General features: G+C 37.1%; 1 protein-coding gene across 3 annotated transcripts in view; it reads left to right on the top strand.

Annotated features, from left to right (window-relative positions):
* The window catches only part of ZDHHC20 (zinc finger DHHC-type palmitoyltransferase 20), a 53,933-nt gene that overhangs the window by 18,546 nt on the left and 15,569 nt on the right, over positions 1-19,818 (top strand). For all 3 annotated transcript variants that reach the window (XM_067466568.1, XM_067466570.1, XM_060770945.2), the window contains exons 2-5: positions 2,212-2,238; positions 9,456-9,550; positions 15,490-15,610; positions 16,479-16,548. In XM_067466568.1, the coding sequence (XP_067322669.1) occupies positions 2,212-2,238; positions 9,456-9,550; positions 15,490-15,610; positions 16,479-16,548 (313 nt within the window). The remainder of the gene's footprint in view (positions 1-2,211; positions 2,239-9,455; positions 9,551-15,489; positions 15,611-16,478; positions 16,549-19,818) is intronic.

The raw sequence follows: 19,818 nt of genomic DNA, 5'->3' as shown, positions 1-19,818 counted from the left end.
GTTTTAGTCTGAACTTTAAGGAAACTATCTAAGTGCTAAATCTATTTTGCTGATAGCATTCAGTACTTTGAATAGTTCTTTTCCATTTCAGAACTAAATCATATTGATCTGTGCAGTTTTACAGGGTTCGGTTTTGTCTTTAACGCTATTTAACATGTATGTAGACCTCTGAGAAAGGCCGTCCAGTTTTGGAATTCAGTTCTATCAGAATGCAGATGTCACTTAGCTCTGTTACTCTTTTCCATCTTGGTCCAAGGAAGCTGTTTTGATTCCAAACCAGTGCCTGTTGTCTGTACTGTTCTGGTTGAGGGAAAATAAACCAAAATTTAGTCCAGAGAAAACAGGGGTGCTTTTGGTAAGTCAAAAGGTGGATCAGAGAGTGGGGTTGCACTTTTCTCAAATAGTCAAGTTCTCAATTTGTGTCCTAAATTCAGCCCTTCGCCTGGAAACTCAGTTATGTTCAGTAGTGATTTGGTTCCCCCACTCCAAATGGATGTCAAAATCCGTGGATGCTCAAATCCCATTATGTACAATAGCATAGTAAAATGATATATTTTATATGAAATTGCAAAAAAAGTTTTTTTTTATTTTTTCAAAAAATTGTTTTTACTGTGGATGGTTGAAATCATGGATGCAAAATTTGTGGAAATGCTACCTCTTGAACTTTCTAATTTCAAAAAGGCCAGAGAACTTTCAGGTGTGTTTACAAGCCCTTAAAATACTCCTGTCTCTCTTCCTTTCTCTTTCTCTTCCCTCAAGAAAATGCACAAAGTCACTGTTGAGCTGCTTCTCTTTTTGAAACTTTCCTGTAGCCAGCCAGGGTTTGGTTTCTGCGTGTATGCATGTTTGACTGTACCTTTGGGTGTAATTAGTCATGTTTTAGCTATGAAACTTGCTTACTGTCTATTTGCTTTACTATGATAAAAGTAGTCTCAGAGAGACCTGAAGAGATTCAGTATGCCAAAGGAGGCTGAGTCTTAATGGAACCTGCTTTTGCAGAAAAGAGACGTCTACCACCCCAAGAATATGCTAATGTCATTTGAAAGGTTGCATTCTTTATTCCCTTTTTTCCAATAGAAATTACATTTGCATAGGCATGTAGAAGATTGTACTCTTAAGCTACCTGTGTAGTTGTAGGTTGAGTTTTTCTGATGTACTAATGAGCAGTTGATGGTGATTTCATGCTAAATATTAAGCATCTCAATTTACAGTATTATCTGTTATTAAGTCATCAGTACTGCAGTTCATTTCCGCACAGCTCTATTACAAACTCAAAAAATTAGAGGGAAAGTTTATGTTTTTATATCTGGAAAATCTAGCCTTTTTCACACTAATTATTGAACATCAGATTATAGGATTATTATTATTTTTGCAGTGACTTTCACTTAGTGGCAAAGGTATGAATGTTTTTCTCAGCCAAAGCACCAAATCTTTCAGGAACACTGATTATTGCTGATACATTTCACCTTTTTACTTTTGGGATGTGGAAATAAACCACCACATGTCCTATTTCACAGTTGACATTTACTCCTGTTTGGTTTACATGCATGCAGAACAACAAGCAATTGATCATTAGTGTAAAATTCAACTTTTGAAACATAGCGTATTGCTATAGCATCTTTTTTCTTACTGAATTGAGACATAAGAGTGATTGTTTATTTTGAACACAAATAAGCATAAGGCTCTTCCATATCTCAGTTTCTTAAGGCATAGTATGATAATTCCTCCTAGACAGTTGAATCCATGGACAAAAAGTATAACTGGTTCTCACTTGATTTTTAAAGTATGTTTTAGCTGTTTGTCCACTGATGCTTATTGCTTCTCAGTTTATATTACAAATATCTCAACTTTGGTCATTTCAGTTTCTCAAATTTCTTGAAGGAAGAATGTATTCTGTATTCCCCATTGCTTGTCAATATCACACACAAGTAATGTCACTCCCTTTCCCAAGTACCATAATGAGCACAGCTTGTATACAGGTAATTACAGTATCTATCTAACAAATAAACCTGTTTTCATGAAGAAATTTGTGCTTATGTATTGAACAGCCACATATTTTTCCACATTCTTGGTCTTTAGAGACTGTGGAAATGCATTTTTCTTAGCATTACTTTTATCAGTTTAGATCAGGTTTTTAAGTATTTTATTAATGTTGTGGGTTTATAAAAGATTGCAGGTATACTCACCCTAGTTTTCCGTTTTTTTCCATAGTTACTATTACCTCAACTGGAGAAAAAGGTAAGACTACTTCTCTGCATATAAAGCAATGTTTTTGTCTTCTTCATTTCTGTATGTATAACCTGCTTATAGGATCTGTCAAACTTAGATTTGTTACTTTTTGCAAAGATTTGCTGTTGATTGCCCATCTATACTGCAGTTTTATGCTCCAAAAAAGGAGAGCCGTGTCTTTGAAGTATGGCACGTAGGAGGAATCAGCTGGCTTTCAGAAAATGTTGGCGGGTGGTTTGTGTTCTGAAATAGCAAAAGTTCCAGAACTGGGTGTGGAGTGTCTTGAAAACAAGACAATTGCTTTATCCATGGATTCAGTATCCATGCTTTCACTTACACTCCAACTCCCCCCTCCCCCGGAAGTTTTGTGGACCTCTCAAGTCCTTCAGTGTGATTCTGTGCTGTGTCTGCACCTCAAGTGAAGTCAAAATGTAGGGTTTACTATTACCCACAGTTTCAGATATCCACAAGAAGTCTTGGAATGCAGACTTTCTGCATTTCTTTTAAAAAATACAATTTTAAAGACATTTCCTGAAACTTCATGGCCATGCTACAAAGGTTAGTATATAGTTCCCTACCACCTTAAGCCAAATGGTTTCCCCAGGGAACTATGTTCTCCAAAAGAATTATAATATGAATAGAGTGTATATATTGAAAATTCTCAACAGAATAATTTCTCGCATAAGTACACTACCAAAGAACAACATCTACAAATAATGTCCAGATTTAGTAGCCTACAGACCTTTCTTTTACAGCAGTCACCTCTGTATATTTTTGCAGAGTGCCTCTACTTTTCTTTCTTATCAGTGACAAGCTGTCCTTTTATAACATTAAAGAGAAGCTAACTGTGCATTCTTTCCTAGAAACTTATGTGTCCCATCCATCTTTCTGAATATTAAATATTCTCCCACTTCCCTGATAAATCACAACATGTGAACCATTTAGGAGGTACTATGTTTACTTCTCACAAATAAAGCCGCTTCAGATGTTTCTCCCCTCTGCAGCCCAATTTGTTGTGGTTTTGATTCTTTGTGTATGCGTTTGTGTTTTCTTAATCACTCCCCAGGGAGCAAAGAGTTAATCTGATGCATTTCTTGCCTTTTTGGTATAGAAAGTAGAAAGTGAGAGTGAGAGAGAAAAATCCAGTTGTAGGTGGGGCTTAAACTGGAAATAGTGACTTAGAGGTCAAGAAGCCAGCACTAAACTGTAACAGGGAGAGTGGTAATTGCCTCCCACCTTCCCTGATCCAGTTAGTCAGCTTACAGAGCTTCCTGGTCTTTTAAAAGAAGCTTTACCTGTGGTTCAAATGAAGTTGCAGCTGCTTATTGACTAGCATATATTTGGAGCAATCTTCGAGTGTAGAATGGAGATTAGGATTTCAAATGGTTTCTAGCAACAATTATTACTGAGCTGCAGGAGACAGTTAAGTGCTGTGGAATCGCTTTCTACATGAGAAGGGAGATAAATTAAACACACTCCTCTTACCAACACCAGAGATATATTGAACATTTTGTGGCCCCACCAGCTGGACCTGCAGTATTCCAAGGAAGAGAAAAGAAAGGAAAGGCACCTTTGACACCTTTCAGAGTCACTTTCACACAATTCTGCTCCAGCTTTTTCTGACAGCTTCCTTTCCTGAGAAGTCTTACTGCCACGATCAAAGACTTCCTCAGCCTGGCATGTTGATAAGTTTGTTTTGGAAGGTTGTCTAGGAGAAGGAATGGGTTTGACAAGTATAAGCCTGAGATGTATATGTTTTGCCCATCCCAAGTTTCATTAATAACTCTATGCTAGTTGGGAGCATTCATGTTGTATAATTCCTATCCCTACTTATAAAATGTATTCCTGACCTGCTTTCTTGCCACTTTGTTCTTATCACTTTTTCCTGTTCAGTGTTCATATTTTGTTAACAAATTCAATTTTACCAATTTAGTTTTTCCCCTTTGTGTTTTCTTGTATCTGAACCAGTAATATAATATCTTATAAAGAAACATGTCCTTGTTTATCCCAATGTCTATAGAAATACAGTTCTTGGTTTTAAAATTATATATCAGAATACACAGAATGATGATCTTACATCTGAGCAGTCTGCATCTGCTATGACAGAGTCTTAGAATTCCTTCAAAGAGAAGTCAGTCTATTACCTGGAAAATTTTCATACATTAATTTTAGTGCCATCTCAGATCAAAATTCAGACTAAATATATTTGAATTTTTTGTTAAAACAGTAATTAATAGCCCAACTGAACTTAAATGAGTACTTCTGTAGTGAAGTATGGATTTATTATAAATGTTAATAATCAAGCTCCTACTCATTACCCTGCAATTAAAACAAAGATTTTCAAGTGTATTTCATACTTAGGCTTTTTGTACTTTGTTGTAATGTGCCTTCACATTGACTCTGACCCTATTATAGCAGTTTCTTGGAATCAGATGAAGTTTACAATTGCCTTCCTCTAGGCCAGTGGTTCTCACCCTGTGGGTCCCCAGATGTTTTGGCCTTCAAGACCCAGAAATACTAACAGCTAGTAATAAGCTGGCTGGGATTTCTGAGAGTTGTAGGCCAAAACACCTCGGGACCCAGAGGTTGAGAACCACTGCTCTAGGCTGAGAGGATTAAACTTGCCCAAGGTAATCAGGGATCTCCATGGCTGAATGGCGGATTTGAACTCTCATCTTCCAGAGTCCTAGTCCAATGTTCAAATCAGTGTTGCCCTCTGACTCTCATGCACCACCAATACATTCTAATGATCAAGTTCCCACTCCGTAATTCTGGATTTTAGAAATCAGATTTTATAGTGGGGTCTGTACTTAGAGTAGATTCTCTAAGACCTGAAACATAAACATTGGTGTTATGGTTATTTTTTTAAAGAATACATTTCAATTACATTCTTAAATCCAAGCTTTTCCTCTGATTCTTGCAATATAAGTATTTTTGAGGCATTTAAGAGTTCTGCATAATGGTGTACAAAATAAATGTAGTCAGTCACAGGACTGTCTAGCCCGTGCATATTGCCTAGGCAAGCAAGTTGAATCCTTCAGTGTAATTGCATTGGAGCTTAATTGTTTATCTTCTTAAACTTTCATTCTTTATCAGCTTGGAAAAGTAGGTCAACAGTTTCTCCTTTGATATGAAAGAGGAAATAACATGAAATATTTAACATTATGCGGCAATTCCAACCCCTTCCCACAATCAATTGCAGAACATGGTGTGTTCACTATTTTTCAGATTCTGTTTAGAAAGAGAATATGTTCAGTTATTGAAATACAACATCACCTTCTGGATTTAAAAGGGTGCTAATTAGTGTTCTGTTATCTTCTTAATGTAGCTTAAATATACCTGTTTTTAAAATCAGGCTGGATTAAGAACAGTAAGGACAGTGGCTGCACTTTGCAGACTTATAAATGATGTGGGGATTCCTGACAAGATGGAACAGGTTTTGGTCTTGCTTATCCTCATAACTAAATCCTGGTAAATCCCAGAAAAGTTTGTACTAACGACAGGGCAGTGGCTTCATGCTAGTACAGGTTAAATATCCCTTATCTGAAATGCTTGAGAACAGAAGTATTTCAGTTTCCAGATTTGGGGTGGGGGTGGGGGGTTATTGGAATATTTGCATATATAACGAAATGTTGGAAATGAGACTCATGTCTAAATGTGAAATTCATTTATATTTCATTCACATTTTATACACTTAGCCAAAAGATTGTTTTAGTTACCATATTTGTAACAGTTTTGTGCATGAAACAAAGTATGTATGCATCAAACCATCAGAAAACAAAGGTGTCACTATCCCAGCCATCCATGTGAACACTTTTGGATTTTGGAACATTCCAGATTTTAGAATCTCATAAGGGGTGTTTAATCTGTTCTTAGGTGAGGGGTACATATTAGAAAGAGTAGGTAAAGGCAAAGGTTTTCCCCTAACATTAAGTCCCATAGTGTCCAGCTCTGGGGGTTGGTGCTCATCTCCATTTCTAAGCCGGAGAGCCAGCGTTGTCCATAGACACCTCCAAGGTCATGTGGCTGGCATGACTGCATGGAGCGTCGTTACTTTCCTGCCGGAGTGGTACCTATTCTCACATTTGCATGATTTTGAACTGCTAGGTTGACAGAAGCTGGGGCTGATAGCGGAAGCTCACACCGCTCCCCGGATTTGAACCTGCAACCTTTCGGTCAACAAGTTTAGCAGCTCAGCAGTTTAACCCACTGCGCCACCAGGGACTCCATTAGAAAGAGTGCTTGATACTTAAAAGAACTAATATAATTCTTCCCAGTATAATAACAAAATGTTTTTTCATTCATGAATGAAAAGATGTATAACAAATTAATTCATAATCTGGTGCTGTACTCTGAACAGTGAACACAATGGATATTCCCATAACAATTATTATTGGTGTTATTGGAACCAAATCTTAAATGCATTCAGTGCTTTGAGATGGATTGCTTTTTTAAATTCATTGAATGGTTAAAGATTTTCTCCATCACTTTAAATATTCTTTGGGAATACATTGTTGCTTCAAACCCAGGCTCTTGATTTTTTCTAAATCTAAATATGTATTATTTGATAGCCTAGAAACTCAATTACAGCTTAACATGAACAGCCTAAAGGAAGGACAGTTTTACTGCTATGTACATCATAAATATGACCATTTCTTTTTGCAGTTCCAAACATAACTGGAATGATAGTTTGCTTTAGCCGACTTTAGATTCTAAATTTTTGAATATGTATAATAAACAAAAGTCAAATGAAATTTATATGATTCCCAGTAGATATTCATGAAAAAAAAACATTAAAGTGCAAACGTTTTTCTCAAATACCCATTTAATATAAACATTCTTACAGTCCAATGATATGGATAATGGATTTCCTAAATTAACTAAAGTGTTGCCTTTCCACTCTTTCATGAGCCATTCTGCAATAACCAGAGAATGTACTGTAAAGCCCAAGATACTCTAAGGGAGTATCTACACTACACTATTTACGGTACCCCAAAGGAGAGGAGAATGATGGTGCTCAAGCCAAGGCTGCTTAGGCTATATTAAGATAGGAAATAACTGCAAACAAAACAAAAAGCATAGTATTTTAGCATAGAACGTTGATGATTTTTGTCCCTCTTTCTTGTTTGTTTTTTTCAAGTGTGAACAGTAAGCAAGAAAAGTATCTTTAGATCAAGTACTCAGAATTTTCCAATTTCAGAGGTATTAGAGAGATAAGTGCTTTTCCAAGAAATATAAATTTACTCGGTAGTCATACATTTCATAATCCATAATTTAAGAACAACTTGAAAGCTTTAGTAGTCAGAGGACATGAATTGGAAATATATGATCCTGGTGGATTCATTGCAAAAAACTTTACTGATGTCCATATCCATGCAATAAGTTTATTTAAGCCAACTGAAAATATGATGCAAGGTTTTGAATTCTTCAGAACTCTTTGTCAGACAAAACAAATGTAGAGAAGATGTTGAAAAGTATCTGATATTGATGAAGGCCAGTTTCCATCAAGTTGCAAACTTAAAACAGAAGGTTCAAGGGGATTGCAAACGTTCAAATTAGACTCTACAAGATACAAGGTGGTTTGAACATACACCAACATACACTTGTTTCTCTGGGAAGGAGAAACAAGCAATAGCTGTTCACCCATTTTAGAAAATATGTATTTTGGCAGTTCTACAAACCGACGCGATCCCTTCAATCTTCTGGAGAGGCCCTTCTCGCACTCCCGCCTCCATCGCGAGTGCGACTTGTGGGGACGAGGGAGAGGGCCTTCTCTGTAGTGGCCCCTTGGCTCTGGAATTCGCTCCCCAGAGATATTAGGCAAGCCCCCACCCTGGCAATCTTTAGGAAGAGCCTGAAATCTTATCTGTTCCAGTGTGCCTTCAATGATTGACTGTATGATAACTCCTGACCAAACTCTGCATAAAATGCCCTCAGAAGCACTTTATTTTCTGGTTTGTGCAATTAAATCTTATCTTATCCCTCGGATCCCCTGTCCTGATATATTACATTGCCCTATCACCCAGTGGTTTTAAAATTTTAACCTTTGAAATTGGCCCTGCCCATTATGTTCATTTTTAGTGTTTGAATGTTTTGATATTATATTGTTGCGCTGTTTATTTATATTGGTTTTGTATTTTATGTTGTTTTATTTTATTTTTTGTTTTGTTCTTGTATTATACCATGTTATTGTACTGATGGGCGTGGCCTCATGTAAGCTGCCCCAAGTTCCCTTGGGGAGATGGTGGCAGGGTATAAACAAAGATGATGATGATGATGATTATTATTATTTGAAACTTGATCAAGCTAGATGGGAAATAAGGGCAGCAGGGGCAAGGAAATATGGAAAGGATAGACGTGTTTGACATTGAAACCATGAAACTTGCAAATAGAGCCCATGGATGATCCTGGTGAGATATGGGGGCATCCCTTCGGAGCAAATTCTGGATCCCTGTGCTTGTGATGACTTGCCAACTCTAAAGCCTACAATAATAAATATAGCATTTATAACCTTGGGTCTCAGATGCCAGATGCTTTACCCATGATTGTATTAACTCAGTGGCTCAATTTAGACATCAGATAAACAGGAGATAGCATTAAAAGGCCAATATCATAGTTTCCATTTCTAAATTACGGTGAAGGTCCATATATATGGCTATTGACTGTGTTTTTAAAGCATCAATTGAAATGTATTGTCAAAGGCTTTCATGGCCAGAATCACTGGGTTGTTGCAAGTTTTTCGGGTTGTATGGCCATCTCACAACCTCTGAGGATGCCTGCGAAACGTCAGGAGAAAATGCTTCTAGAACAAGGCCATACAGCCCAAAAAACTTACAACAACCCATCAATTGAAATGTTAGATTTGCTTTAATAGTTTATTATGTTCACATAGCATGTTAAACTAGACTATTTTTTAAAATAAAGTCTTAATGCAATTAAAGTCAAAAATGAGTTTTAATTATTAATTCAAGTCAAGCCACTCCCTGTCTCAAAATCAGTTTTTTGTCCACACTATCCTATTTAACAGTGATTTTGTACTGTTTCATTGTTTAGAATGGGCTGGAATTGCATGCATTTGCCATTTTGCAGTAGTGACTTAAAATTTATTTTGCTAAAAGTGGAAAAATAGATGTGTTTTACATCCTAGCCATTGCATGCTTTTATTATGTTTCTTCTTTTTTAGCTGTACTCACTGAAACCTTGCTTGTATTTTATTTTTATTGCAGTTGTCTACCTTGTGATTTTTCATCTGTCGTTTGTCATGTTTGTGTGGTCCTATTGGAAGACTATTTTTACATCTCCCGCCTCTCCTTCCAGTGAGGTAAATGTTAAAATTGACAAAATGATGCCACTCTTACTGAATTGTTTTTGTTACTGATGCTTGCTTTAAATTATAGTCTTGCTTGCCTTTTTAGTGTTTCAATTTAGTTAATAATAGCATTCCACCACTATGAATTAAAATCGTGTGTTTACTTTGTAAAACAAACATGTCATTTTAATTAATCTGGATGTTAATTGTTTAACACTTCCATATCAAGTACCCAAGACACAGCGATCAGATTATTACAGTTTCTTAACCTGGTATTTTAAAATACATTGTGAGTGTATGTCCACAAAGATCCTTATAATAACAACTTCCCATTAGTCTCACTAACAAGTCTTACATTTGTTTCAGTAGGCTGATTGTTGTGAATAGACTTCTGAGAAACTTAAAGGATACACAACAGGACCCATCAGGATGAAGTCAGCTATTGTTGTGCTGAGTTATATTTCATAATCACCCTTTCCCAACCAAATAGGGGGGAAAGTAAATGTGCAGCACAATGCAAACAAATTACCACATTCTCTGGATATGGTACCATAGTCTACTTGGGTAAATTAAATTGAAATGACTCTTCCTAAAATTGTATTCATATGCTGCTGGATGACTAACTACTGGGACAGAAAGAAATGATTTTGTTGTATTTTAGTATCCTTGTTCAAACGTTGATGTCTGTCTCCTTAAATTTTCAATACAATTACATTTAATCACCCCAGTCTTCATTGTAAGTCTGATTGGTTTTCTTTCTTCACCAAAATTTAGCTTTATGTATTCTTATAGCTAAAAACATTTATGTACAAAGAGTTTGCTGAGCTGCAATGACTAGAAGGATGCATTTCGTATAGAAGGCTATCTGCTGTCTAGATCTGCATGTTCTCAGAATTAATTAGATTCTTCTGTATGCAGCTAACACAAATACTGTGACCGGTATTAATTATGCAAAAGCTTCCATTTGTCTGGCTACTTTAGTTCACTCTGCATCTGTTAGATGGAGATATAATACTCCTGGTTTCCTGACCTCCTGATTCTTGTTTTTTACTTGAATAGATTCTCCTTTTCACTTCTTTGTTGTTTAAAGATAGTTTAATATTGTTTAAAGATAGTTTAATATTTATAGATGATTAAGCGTTTTAGCATTATAGCATAAATTGTGGCAAGTTCTTGGTGGGATGGGCATACCAAGCCACCTTGTCTCTCTCCTGAGGAATCTGTACAAGGACCAAGTAGCAACAGTCAGAACTGACCACGGAACAACAGACTGGTTCCAGATTGGGAAAGGCGTACGGCAAGGCTGCATACTCTCACCCAACCTTTTTAACTTGTATGCAGAACACATCATGCGATGTGCGGGGCTGGATGAATGCAAAGCTGGGGTGAAAATTGCTGGAAGAAACATTAACAACCTCAGATATGCAGATGACACCACTCTGATGGCCGAAAGTGAGGAGGAGCTGAGGAGCCTTCTAATCAAGGTGAAAGAAGAAAGCGCAAAAGCCGGGTTGCAGCTAAACATCAAAAAAACCAAGATTATGGCAACAAGAATGATTGACAAGTGGGAAATAGAGGGAGAAAATGTGGAGGCCGTGACAGACTTTGTATTTCTAGGCGCAAAGATTACTGCAGATTCAGACTGTAGCCAGGAAATCAGAAGACGCTTACTTCTTGGGAGGAGAGCAATGTCCAGTCTCGATAAAATAGTAAAGAGTAGAGACATCAGACTGGCAACAAAGATCCGCCTAGTCAAAGCCATGGTATTCCCTGTAGTAACCTACGGATGTGAGAGCTGGACCTTAGGGAAGGCTGAGCGAAGGAAGATCGATGCTTTTGAACTGTGGTGCTGGAGGAAAGTTCTGAGAGTGCCTTGGACTGCGAGAAGATCCAACCAGTCCATCCTCCAGGAAATAAAGCCCAACTGCTCATTGGAGGGAAGGATACTAAAGACAAAGTTGAAGTACTTCGGGCACATCATGAGGAGACAGGAAAGCCTAGAGAAGACAATTGTGCTGGGGAAAGTGGAAGGCAAAAGGAAGAGGGGCCGACCAAGGGCAAGATGGATGGATGGACTTGAAGTGATTGGACTGACCTTGAAGGAACTGGGGGTGGTGATGGCCGACAGGGAGCTCTGGCGTGGGCTGGTCCATGAGGTCACGAAGAGTCGGTGACGACTGAACGAATGAACAACATGCCTCTACTACAACTACGAATCTAACATTAACCATATAAAGCAGCGTTTCTCAACCTGGGCGTCAGGACCCCGGGGGGGGGGGTCGTGAGGGGATGTCAGAGGGGTCGCCAAAGTCCATCAGAAAACATAGTATTTTCTGTTAGTCCTGGGCATTCTGTGTGGGAAGTTTGACCCAATTCTATCATTGGTGAGGGAGGTTTAGAATGCTCTTCAGTTGTAGGTGAAATAGAAATCCCAGCAACTACAACTCCCAAATGCCAAGATCTATTTCCCCAAAACTCCAGCAGTGTTCACAGTTGGGTAGATTAAGTATTCATGCAAAATTTGGTCCAGATCCATCATTGTTTGAGTCCACTGCTTTCTAGTTGTAAGTGAACTACAACTCCCAAATTCAAGGTCAATGCCCACCAAACCCTTCCAGTATTCTCTGTTGGTCATAGAAGTTCTGTGTGCAAAGTTTGGTTCAATTCCATTATTGGTGGAATTCAGAATGCTCAAATGACAAAATCAACCCCTCCCCCACCAATCCCACCAATATACAGATTTGGGCGTATTGGATATTTGTGCCTAATTTGGTCCAGTGAATAAAAATACATCCTGCCTATCAGATATTTACATCACGATTCATAACAGTAGCAAAATAACAATTATCAAGTTGCAAAGAAAATAATTTTATGGTTGGGGGTCATCACAATGTAAGGAACTGTATTAAGGGGTCACGGCATTAGGAAGGTTGAGAAACACTGATATAGAGAACTATCCAGATTTTCTGAAGGGAAGAAGGAAAGAGCACATTGTTTTATAGTACCCCAGAGTTCTAAGGCAGAAGGAATAATAGGGATCAGGAACGGTTTTCGCTCTCATGCTGGGTGTAATAACCCAAATCACTTCTAGTTATTGTTGTTTGTTGGGGCTATTTTGGGCCTTAGTAGGGAGGGAGGTTAGGGGACATTCTGTTCAACTTATTTTGATTATTTTAAGATGTTTTTTCACCTGAAAGATTGAAACAGAGCATTGGAAGGATTGGGGTAGAAATAGCTACAAAGAGGAGGTGTTTCTGCTCCATCTGATAGCTGATTGTTTGAAAAACTTGTATTTTCTCACAAAGCAATCTGACTTCTGTAAAAAAAAAATGCATCTTCAATGCAAAGTAATTTCTTGCTTAGAGTTCCCCATTTGTTTATCTACTTGAATGGATTTCTCTCCAAAATTCTTATCTCCACTTTGTTTCTTCACATATCAAATATAAAATGTTCCCATTGTAGAAGAGCATCTTTAGCATCTTATATGATGTGATCTGAAAATAGATTTGTTTTAATCACCAGGTGTTGTTGTACTGTGACATCACATTTTGTAATAAAGAATAACAATTAAGTATTGTTTGACTTTTTTTTAAAATTGGGAGAGAAACAGGAAAACAAAGGGATAGTTTGTCATGTTTCCTGAAACACATAAGTAACTTGTCTAATCTTTTCTTCTAATGACCTCTTTGCAAGACACTTTCACTTGACCATCTGTAGTGTGTTATGTCCTCCTTATCCTAAGCTACTGTGTCTCTTAAAATTATTTATATTATCAACTGAGTAATTTATTCAGGCAAACTAGATATTTAAATTACCGCAGAGTACAAAAGTTCTTTGTCTTAATGGCTTAATTGTCTTGCATTACCTCTGAGTATGGTGGATATCTTATTTAAATGGAGACCCTTCTTGTCTTTTTAACAGTTGACTGAGACATTAATAATCAACAAATATATTTCTTAGACTTGACATTCCTTATTAAATCTTTTTGCATCATGCTTCTGTTAAAACCCTAACAGCTAGGTCAGAAATAAGACAGCAACCTTAGTTCTGAGAACTACTTTACAAATTGAATTTCAGAGAAGCTATGTGCATTATACAATGGTGCAGAGGTAGCACATAAATTGCTTCCACTATCCACTAACCTTCTGTAGTACTAACTTTTATGGTTCACTAAATTTTCATGAAGAATATCATTAGACTTTCTCATATTATTATTTTTTCATTATGTTAAGCAATAATTTTGATTTTATACCTAGTTTGGACCTATTCTGCCTTTCATAAGTAGCTAGCCCTGGATTTAAAGATTAATTCCTTGCATTCTCTTGAGTCATCATGGTCTTCACCATTCCTACATTTCCTTATGCAGTCCATTTTATTCATGTTTCCACCCCGCAGGAGCATCTGCTTTTCAGTGTCTCTCTGTTTAGATAATATTGTGCTCAGCACTATAATTTTCTTCTGTCAGGACGTACATGTTTGTGCCTGTACGTTAATATTTCCAGTAGCAATGTTAGGTAGGAAGGTGAATAGAGGTCTTCTTTAAACACCTTTTATATTTAATAGATAATTGTTTTTGTTTAAGAGCTGGAAAAAATAAGACCTCTCCTCCCCAAAATAAACACAATTTCTGAAAAGATGAGATAAAAAAATGATTTTGATGTGAGTCATTGGCTTTTTGGGTACAAAACTGAAAGAAAAAAGATTTAATAAGTTCCTTAGTGCTGCACTGCAGAGGTTCTGTCCAAAGGGTCTTCTCTTTTTGTTGAGGTCAAGTTTAGGAAAAGGAAACATCCATGCCTAGACTTCCCATCCAAACGAGAAGGAACGATTTTAAGCCATTTAAAATATAATAGACTTGACAGTAAAATCTGTGTTAAATTAAGTTTCTGTCTCTTAGAAAGTCAGTTTCTAAGACACATTTTACTTCCTATATCATAGGTAGTTTTAAGGGGCAACACAAAATGACTTGGGAACAATGATGGTAGTGTTTGGAAGGTGGATGGAGTTGAGCAAAATTAGTATAGAGCACATTGATGAATCTTCGTACATTCCCTGATCTATCTTTTCAGTCTGTCATGTGACATGAGTTGTAAATGCAAAGAATGTACGTTTTTAATTTATTCTACTTACAAAGAAATGTGATTTTAATTTATTCTACACATTTATTCTTTGAAATGTTTACAAGATTCATGTATATCACGTTTATATTGCTGTGTGTGTACAGGACTGTAGCCAGAAAAAATGGGGGGGGGGGGGTTAAAAAATTAGCAAACCATAACACAAAATAATTTAAATAGTATGGTTCATTCTATATTTTATATAGACTTAATTAAATCAATTTTGTCTCCTTCATGGGGGACTTCAAATCCTTCCCATTCCTTAGGCTTTGCCTTCCAGTTGTGGGTGGGCCACCTTGGTTGCTTCCACTATATCAGCTATTGCTGCAAGTAATGATTGTGAATAAATTGTCAAAATTTGCTTGAGATAGTGCTTGAAGTTCTGTGTAATTTTGGTTTCTCATAGACTTAGCAGGGGGATTTGGTTAACCAGTTAAAATTCATGAGTAAACCAGTTTTTTTTAACCTGAAATTTGGGGGTGGGTCGGGTTAGGAGTTCAGCCCTGTGTACAGGTGCCTTCAGGTTGCCTATTGGCGTATAGTGACCCCATGCATTTCATAGGGTTTTTCTCGGTAAGGAATGTTAGTTTCTTGGCCTTTTGGTTACAATTAAGTGTCAGGTGTAATACTCAGAAGAAATTTTGCCAATTGCTTCCCCTAAAATATAGCATGTAGAACCTGGTATTCATTTGTGAGCTTCCATCTACATATTAAACAGGGATGACCCTGGTTAGCTTCCAATCAGAGAGGAACTGACACCTTCAGGGCATTCAGGCATTCAAGCACCGACTAGCATGTGATAAAAAATAATCAAGCTTTTGTTTTCTTCTTCAGTTCTGTTTATCGAAAACGGATAAGGAGCAATATGAAAAAGAAGAGAGACCAGAATCCCAACAGGAAATCTTACGAAGAGCTGCTAAAGACTTGCCTGTATATACTACAACAACATCAAGAGGTAAGTTTATACAAAATGTAGAGCGCTCAGTATTGTTTCAAAGACACCATTGACTGGGACCAAGCATATGTCTTGGTTTCTTCCCTTCATTGCTTGCTTCTCTTATCTTTCTGGCAAACCATAATTTGCCATTTTGTTGGAATGTTGTTTGCATTCTTCATTTCTGGAAAATTCAGTACCAGTTGTATATGATATTTTAATTCATTTTATGTTTAGAATGTTCTATTGAAAATTGCTTCACAATCTATTTACGGGAGAGAGTTTGGAATAATTGACTTGCACAAACAGAAAAGCTGTAGGAGGGAACAATCAAGCACACCTTATTAATAGTGTGACATCCCATCTTAATTGTCTCTTTGTCATGAGTCTGATTTTAGTCTATTTAAACAACTAATGGATAAATATCTATTAGCTTTGAATAGATTGATTGGTTTAAAACTGGCTCAAGAAATAATTTTTGGTATGCACATTTATTGTTTCTTATATTCCAGAGCAGGAGCTTTGTGAATGTAACTATAGAAGCATGAAAAAGTCAATGTTAAAACTCGATTGTTTGCGTTTCTTTCATGTTTTGGACCTGCATTTCTTGCATTAATGCTGTTTTTAGTTTTCGTTCAAAAAACATCCTTTAATCTATTTCAGTTGAGCCATCCACTACTTTTACAGTGCGCTTCATGTATTTTGAGGAAGCAGGCTATTGGCAGAGCTCTCGTTGCTCTTTATACATTATTCTTTATGACATAACATCCTTTTTAGTATCTTGAGAAATGATGTATCCTTTTATGAAAAGCAAAGACTTTGAACTCTGAATCGTTTAATGTATAAATCCCTATTTGACATTTTGATTTTTTGAAAATGTTTACAACAGCCATAAGATACTGCGATAGATGCCAATTAATCAAGCCCGATCGGTGTCACCACTGTTCTGCCTGTGATCTGTAAGTATCTGCTAGCTCTGGGCGGGTGACCTGCGTGTATTTACGATTTTTTCTTGATTTGTTAGCAACTGCTTCTGAAAGCACAGTGTTCAAGCTATTTCTTGTCAGTGGGGATGAGATGGGATGGGAGTTCATATCAAATTGTTTTACCATATTATCAGAAATGAGATTAATACAGATCTCTCAGCAACTATGAGTCATTCCCTCTTCTACAGATGAAAAGTGAAATGAGAAATAGAAGTGGACAGACAATTTAGATAATTTTTTACTTCATGACAGTATAGATTATGGCTACATCATTTTCATAAGCTTTATTCGTTTGAACACCTGTCCACTTATGCTTTTTGTACATTACGCGTACATTCCCTGTGCATGCTTATCATTTTGAGCCATGATGTGAAGAACTAGCTTTCTGGAGCATGCAGCTGATTTTCTCCTTTCTTTGAATGAGTAAGTAGGGTAGAAGGAAAGACAAAAGGTTCTGATTTTATCTTTGAAACACCTTGGCAAGGTGTGTGTGTGTGTGTTGTCTCTTCATTTCAACATCTCCAGGTGAAGCTGAGTCAGTCCAGAGACCTCTGATGTGCATTCTACCAGTCTCCCTCTCTATGGGTTCCCTTTTTCCACATTCTCTGAGAGTGTGGTGAGAACTGGGACTGATTTCCATTTTGTCCCAACTTCAGAAGCAATGCTTTATTCCCTGACACAACCCTGTTTGCTCTTTTGCTTCCAAAACTTACATGGCTATGGGTATTATTATTATTATTATTATTATTATTATTATTAAACTTTATTTGTACCCTGCTAGCATCTCCCAAAGGACTCGATGCGGCTTACAAAGGCCAAGGCCTCAACACAACAACAGCAAACAATAACAATACAGTACAAAGCAAATTAAAAACATAAGCAATAACAAAACATTACACCATTACGCAATAAAAAGGGGCCTCTCTTTCTTTGACATATTTTTCCAAGACGGCTGAGCATACTGCTAAGCAATCTCAGATTGGAGATACCTGCCATCTTCATTTTGCAGGAATGCCTCTGGGCCCCTTGTGGGCATACTACCAAATCTCTTGTATACAGTGGGCAGAGAAACAGTAAGGACAGAATGCTAATAATCCCTCCCTGTCAGACTTCCAAACATCATATACAGTCATGGTTGCATTTCATTTAAAAAGATGAAATTGGTTAGCTATCCCTTACATAACCTGTTTTATATTTGTGAATAAGGTGAGCTCTAAGCCATGGATTTTCTGTCACGTACCTTGTCCTCTTAATCACTATATCCATTGGCAATCTATGGTCCACATTATCCCTTTGCATTTTATATGTGTATAGTATACATTTTCATTATAGCAAAATAATCTACTATGCAACGTGTGTGCAGTGATCCATTTAGCTAAAATGCTGCAGCCAGATGGTTAACTGGGGCTGCCTTTAGGGAGTATACAACTCTCACTGTAACAGCAGCACTGACTAACAGTCCATTATCAGATACAACACAGAGTGCTGGTTATAACTTATTAAACCCTATTCAGCTTGGGTCCAGGCTGTCTGAAGCCGTGTCTTCTATTTGGGCTCTAAGATTTTTTGGAGGATGTCCTTTCCAGAACCATCCGGTGACAACAAAGAAGAGGGCCTTCACAGTTACCCCATCAAGAATTTAGAGCTTCTTCCTTAGGCTGTCTTCCTTCTTTCTGCCTTCCATCATCATGCACATTTTTTTAAATTAAAACACACTTTTGGAAATTAAATGCTTTAATGTTATACTTTTTGCTGATGTTAATATTTTAATGGAGTCCTTTTAATTTTTTTATAATTCTATAAGAAATGTAATTGCATTTTAATAGTAACGGTTTTATTCTATGAGTAATTTAATTGATGTTATGAGCTGTAATTATTTTATTGGGATTATTTTCTCTATGTATTGTGATTTGTCTTTTTGATCTGTTTGCTTTGATTTTACTTTTTAGATTGTACGTGTGATTAATACTATGTAGCTGCTCTGAGTTCCCCCTCGGGGGTTGAGAAGGGCGGGGTAGAAATGTTGTAAATAAATATGTATATTGTTTGGGGTTTTTTTCTTCTTGTAATCTGCCTCGAGGGGAGAGGGGTGGGATATAAAGCTTATTATTAGTATTAGTATTAATCGCAGCCCCCAGTGGTGTAGCGGGTTAAACCGCTGCGCTGCTAAACTTGCTGACTGAAAGGTCGGCGGTTGGAATCTGGGGAGCGGGGTGACCTCCCGCTGTTAAACCCAGCTTCTGCCAACCTACCAGTTTGAAAACATGAACATGTGAGAGGATCAATAGGTACAGTTCCAGTGGGAAGATAACAGCACTCCATGCAGTCATGCTGGCCACATGACCTTGGAGGCCTCTACAGACAATGCTGGCTCTTTGGCTTAGAATTGGAGATGAGCACCAATCCTCAGAGTCTGAGACAACTAGACTTAATGTCATGGGAAGCCTTTACCTTTATTATTATTATCATCATCGTCATCAATTGGATTGTAATAATAACTCTCTGTGTGTTCTGATTTATGGTTTTGTACATATCTTATCAGCACTTTTAATCTTGTACCCATTGCTCTGGCCCGGCCCAGTTTTATTGTGTTTAGTGTATTGTGCCTGTTGTTTATTTTTCTTTATTCTGTTTTTAATTGTTTGATTTGCTTAGATTGTATTGTTGTGTTGTGTGTTGAGGCCTCGGCCTGTGTAAGCCGCATCGAATCCTTCGGGAGATGCTAGCGGGGTACAAATAAAGTTTAATAATAATAATAATAATAATAATAATAATAATAATAATAATAATATCTTACCTCTGTTTCTCTTTTGTAAGCCACGTTGAGTCCTAGTATTGGGAGAAAAAATGAATTGATAAAAATGATAATGATTGCATACTATATGCTCTTTTGATATTATACTTTCTCATTACATAGATTGTTTTGTATTTTTACTGAATTTTGTTAGCACTTAGGGTGAAAAAGGACTCTGATTTTACTCCTTCTAGCCTCCTACACCTAGATTCTCATAGATGCTTTTTGTTAAAAGAAAATGAAAGGAGACATATGAAAGATTTGTATGTCTTACCTGTAATGTTTCATATGGCTCCTAATCTGCCATCTTCTGGTAGCTGGAAGTTTTGGCTATAGTGATACTACATTTTCCATGTTGCAAAAACGCTTTGAAACACTTATTTTAGAGCTATCCTTCACCTTACTTTTATCCCACATTTCTCTCATAGTGGGACACAAGGTAGCTCACA

Source organism: Anolis sagrei, chromosome 3, assembly GCF_037176765.1.
Source record: "Anolis sagrei isolate rAnoSag1 chromosome 3, rAnoSag1.mat, whole genome shotgun sequence".
NCBI classification, from domain to species: domain Eukaryota; kingdom Metazoa; phylum Chordata; class Lepidosauria; order Squamata; family Dactyloidae; genus Anolis; species Anolis sagrei.
This window is presented reverse-complemented; position numbering and strand designations above follow the sequence as displayed.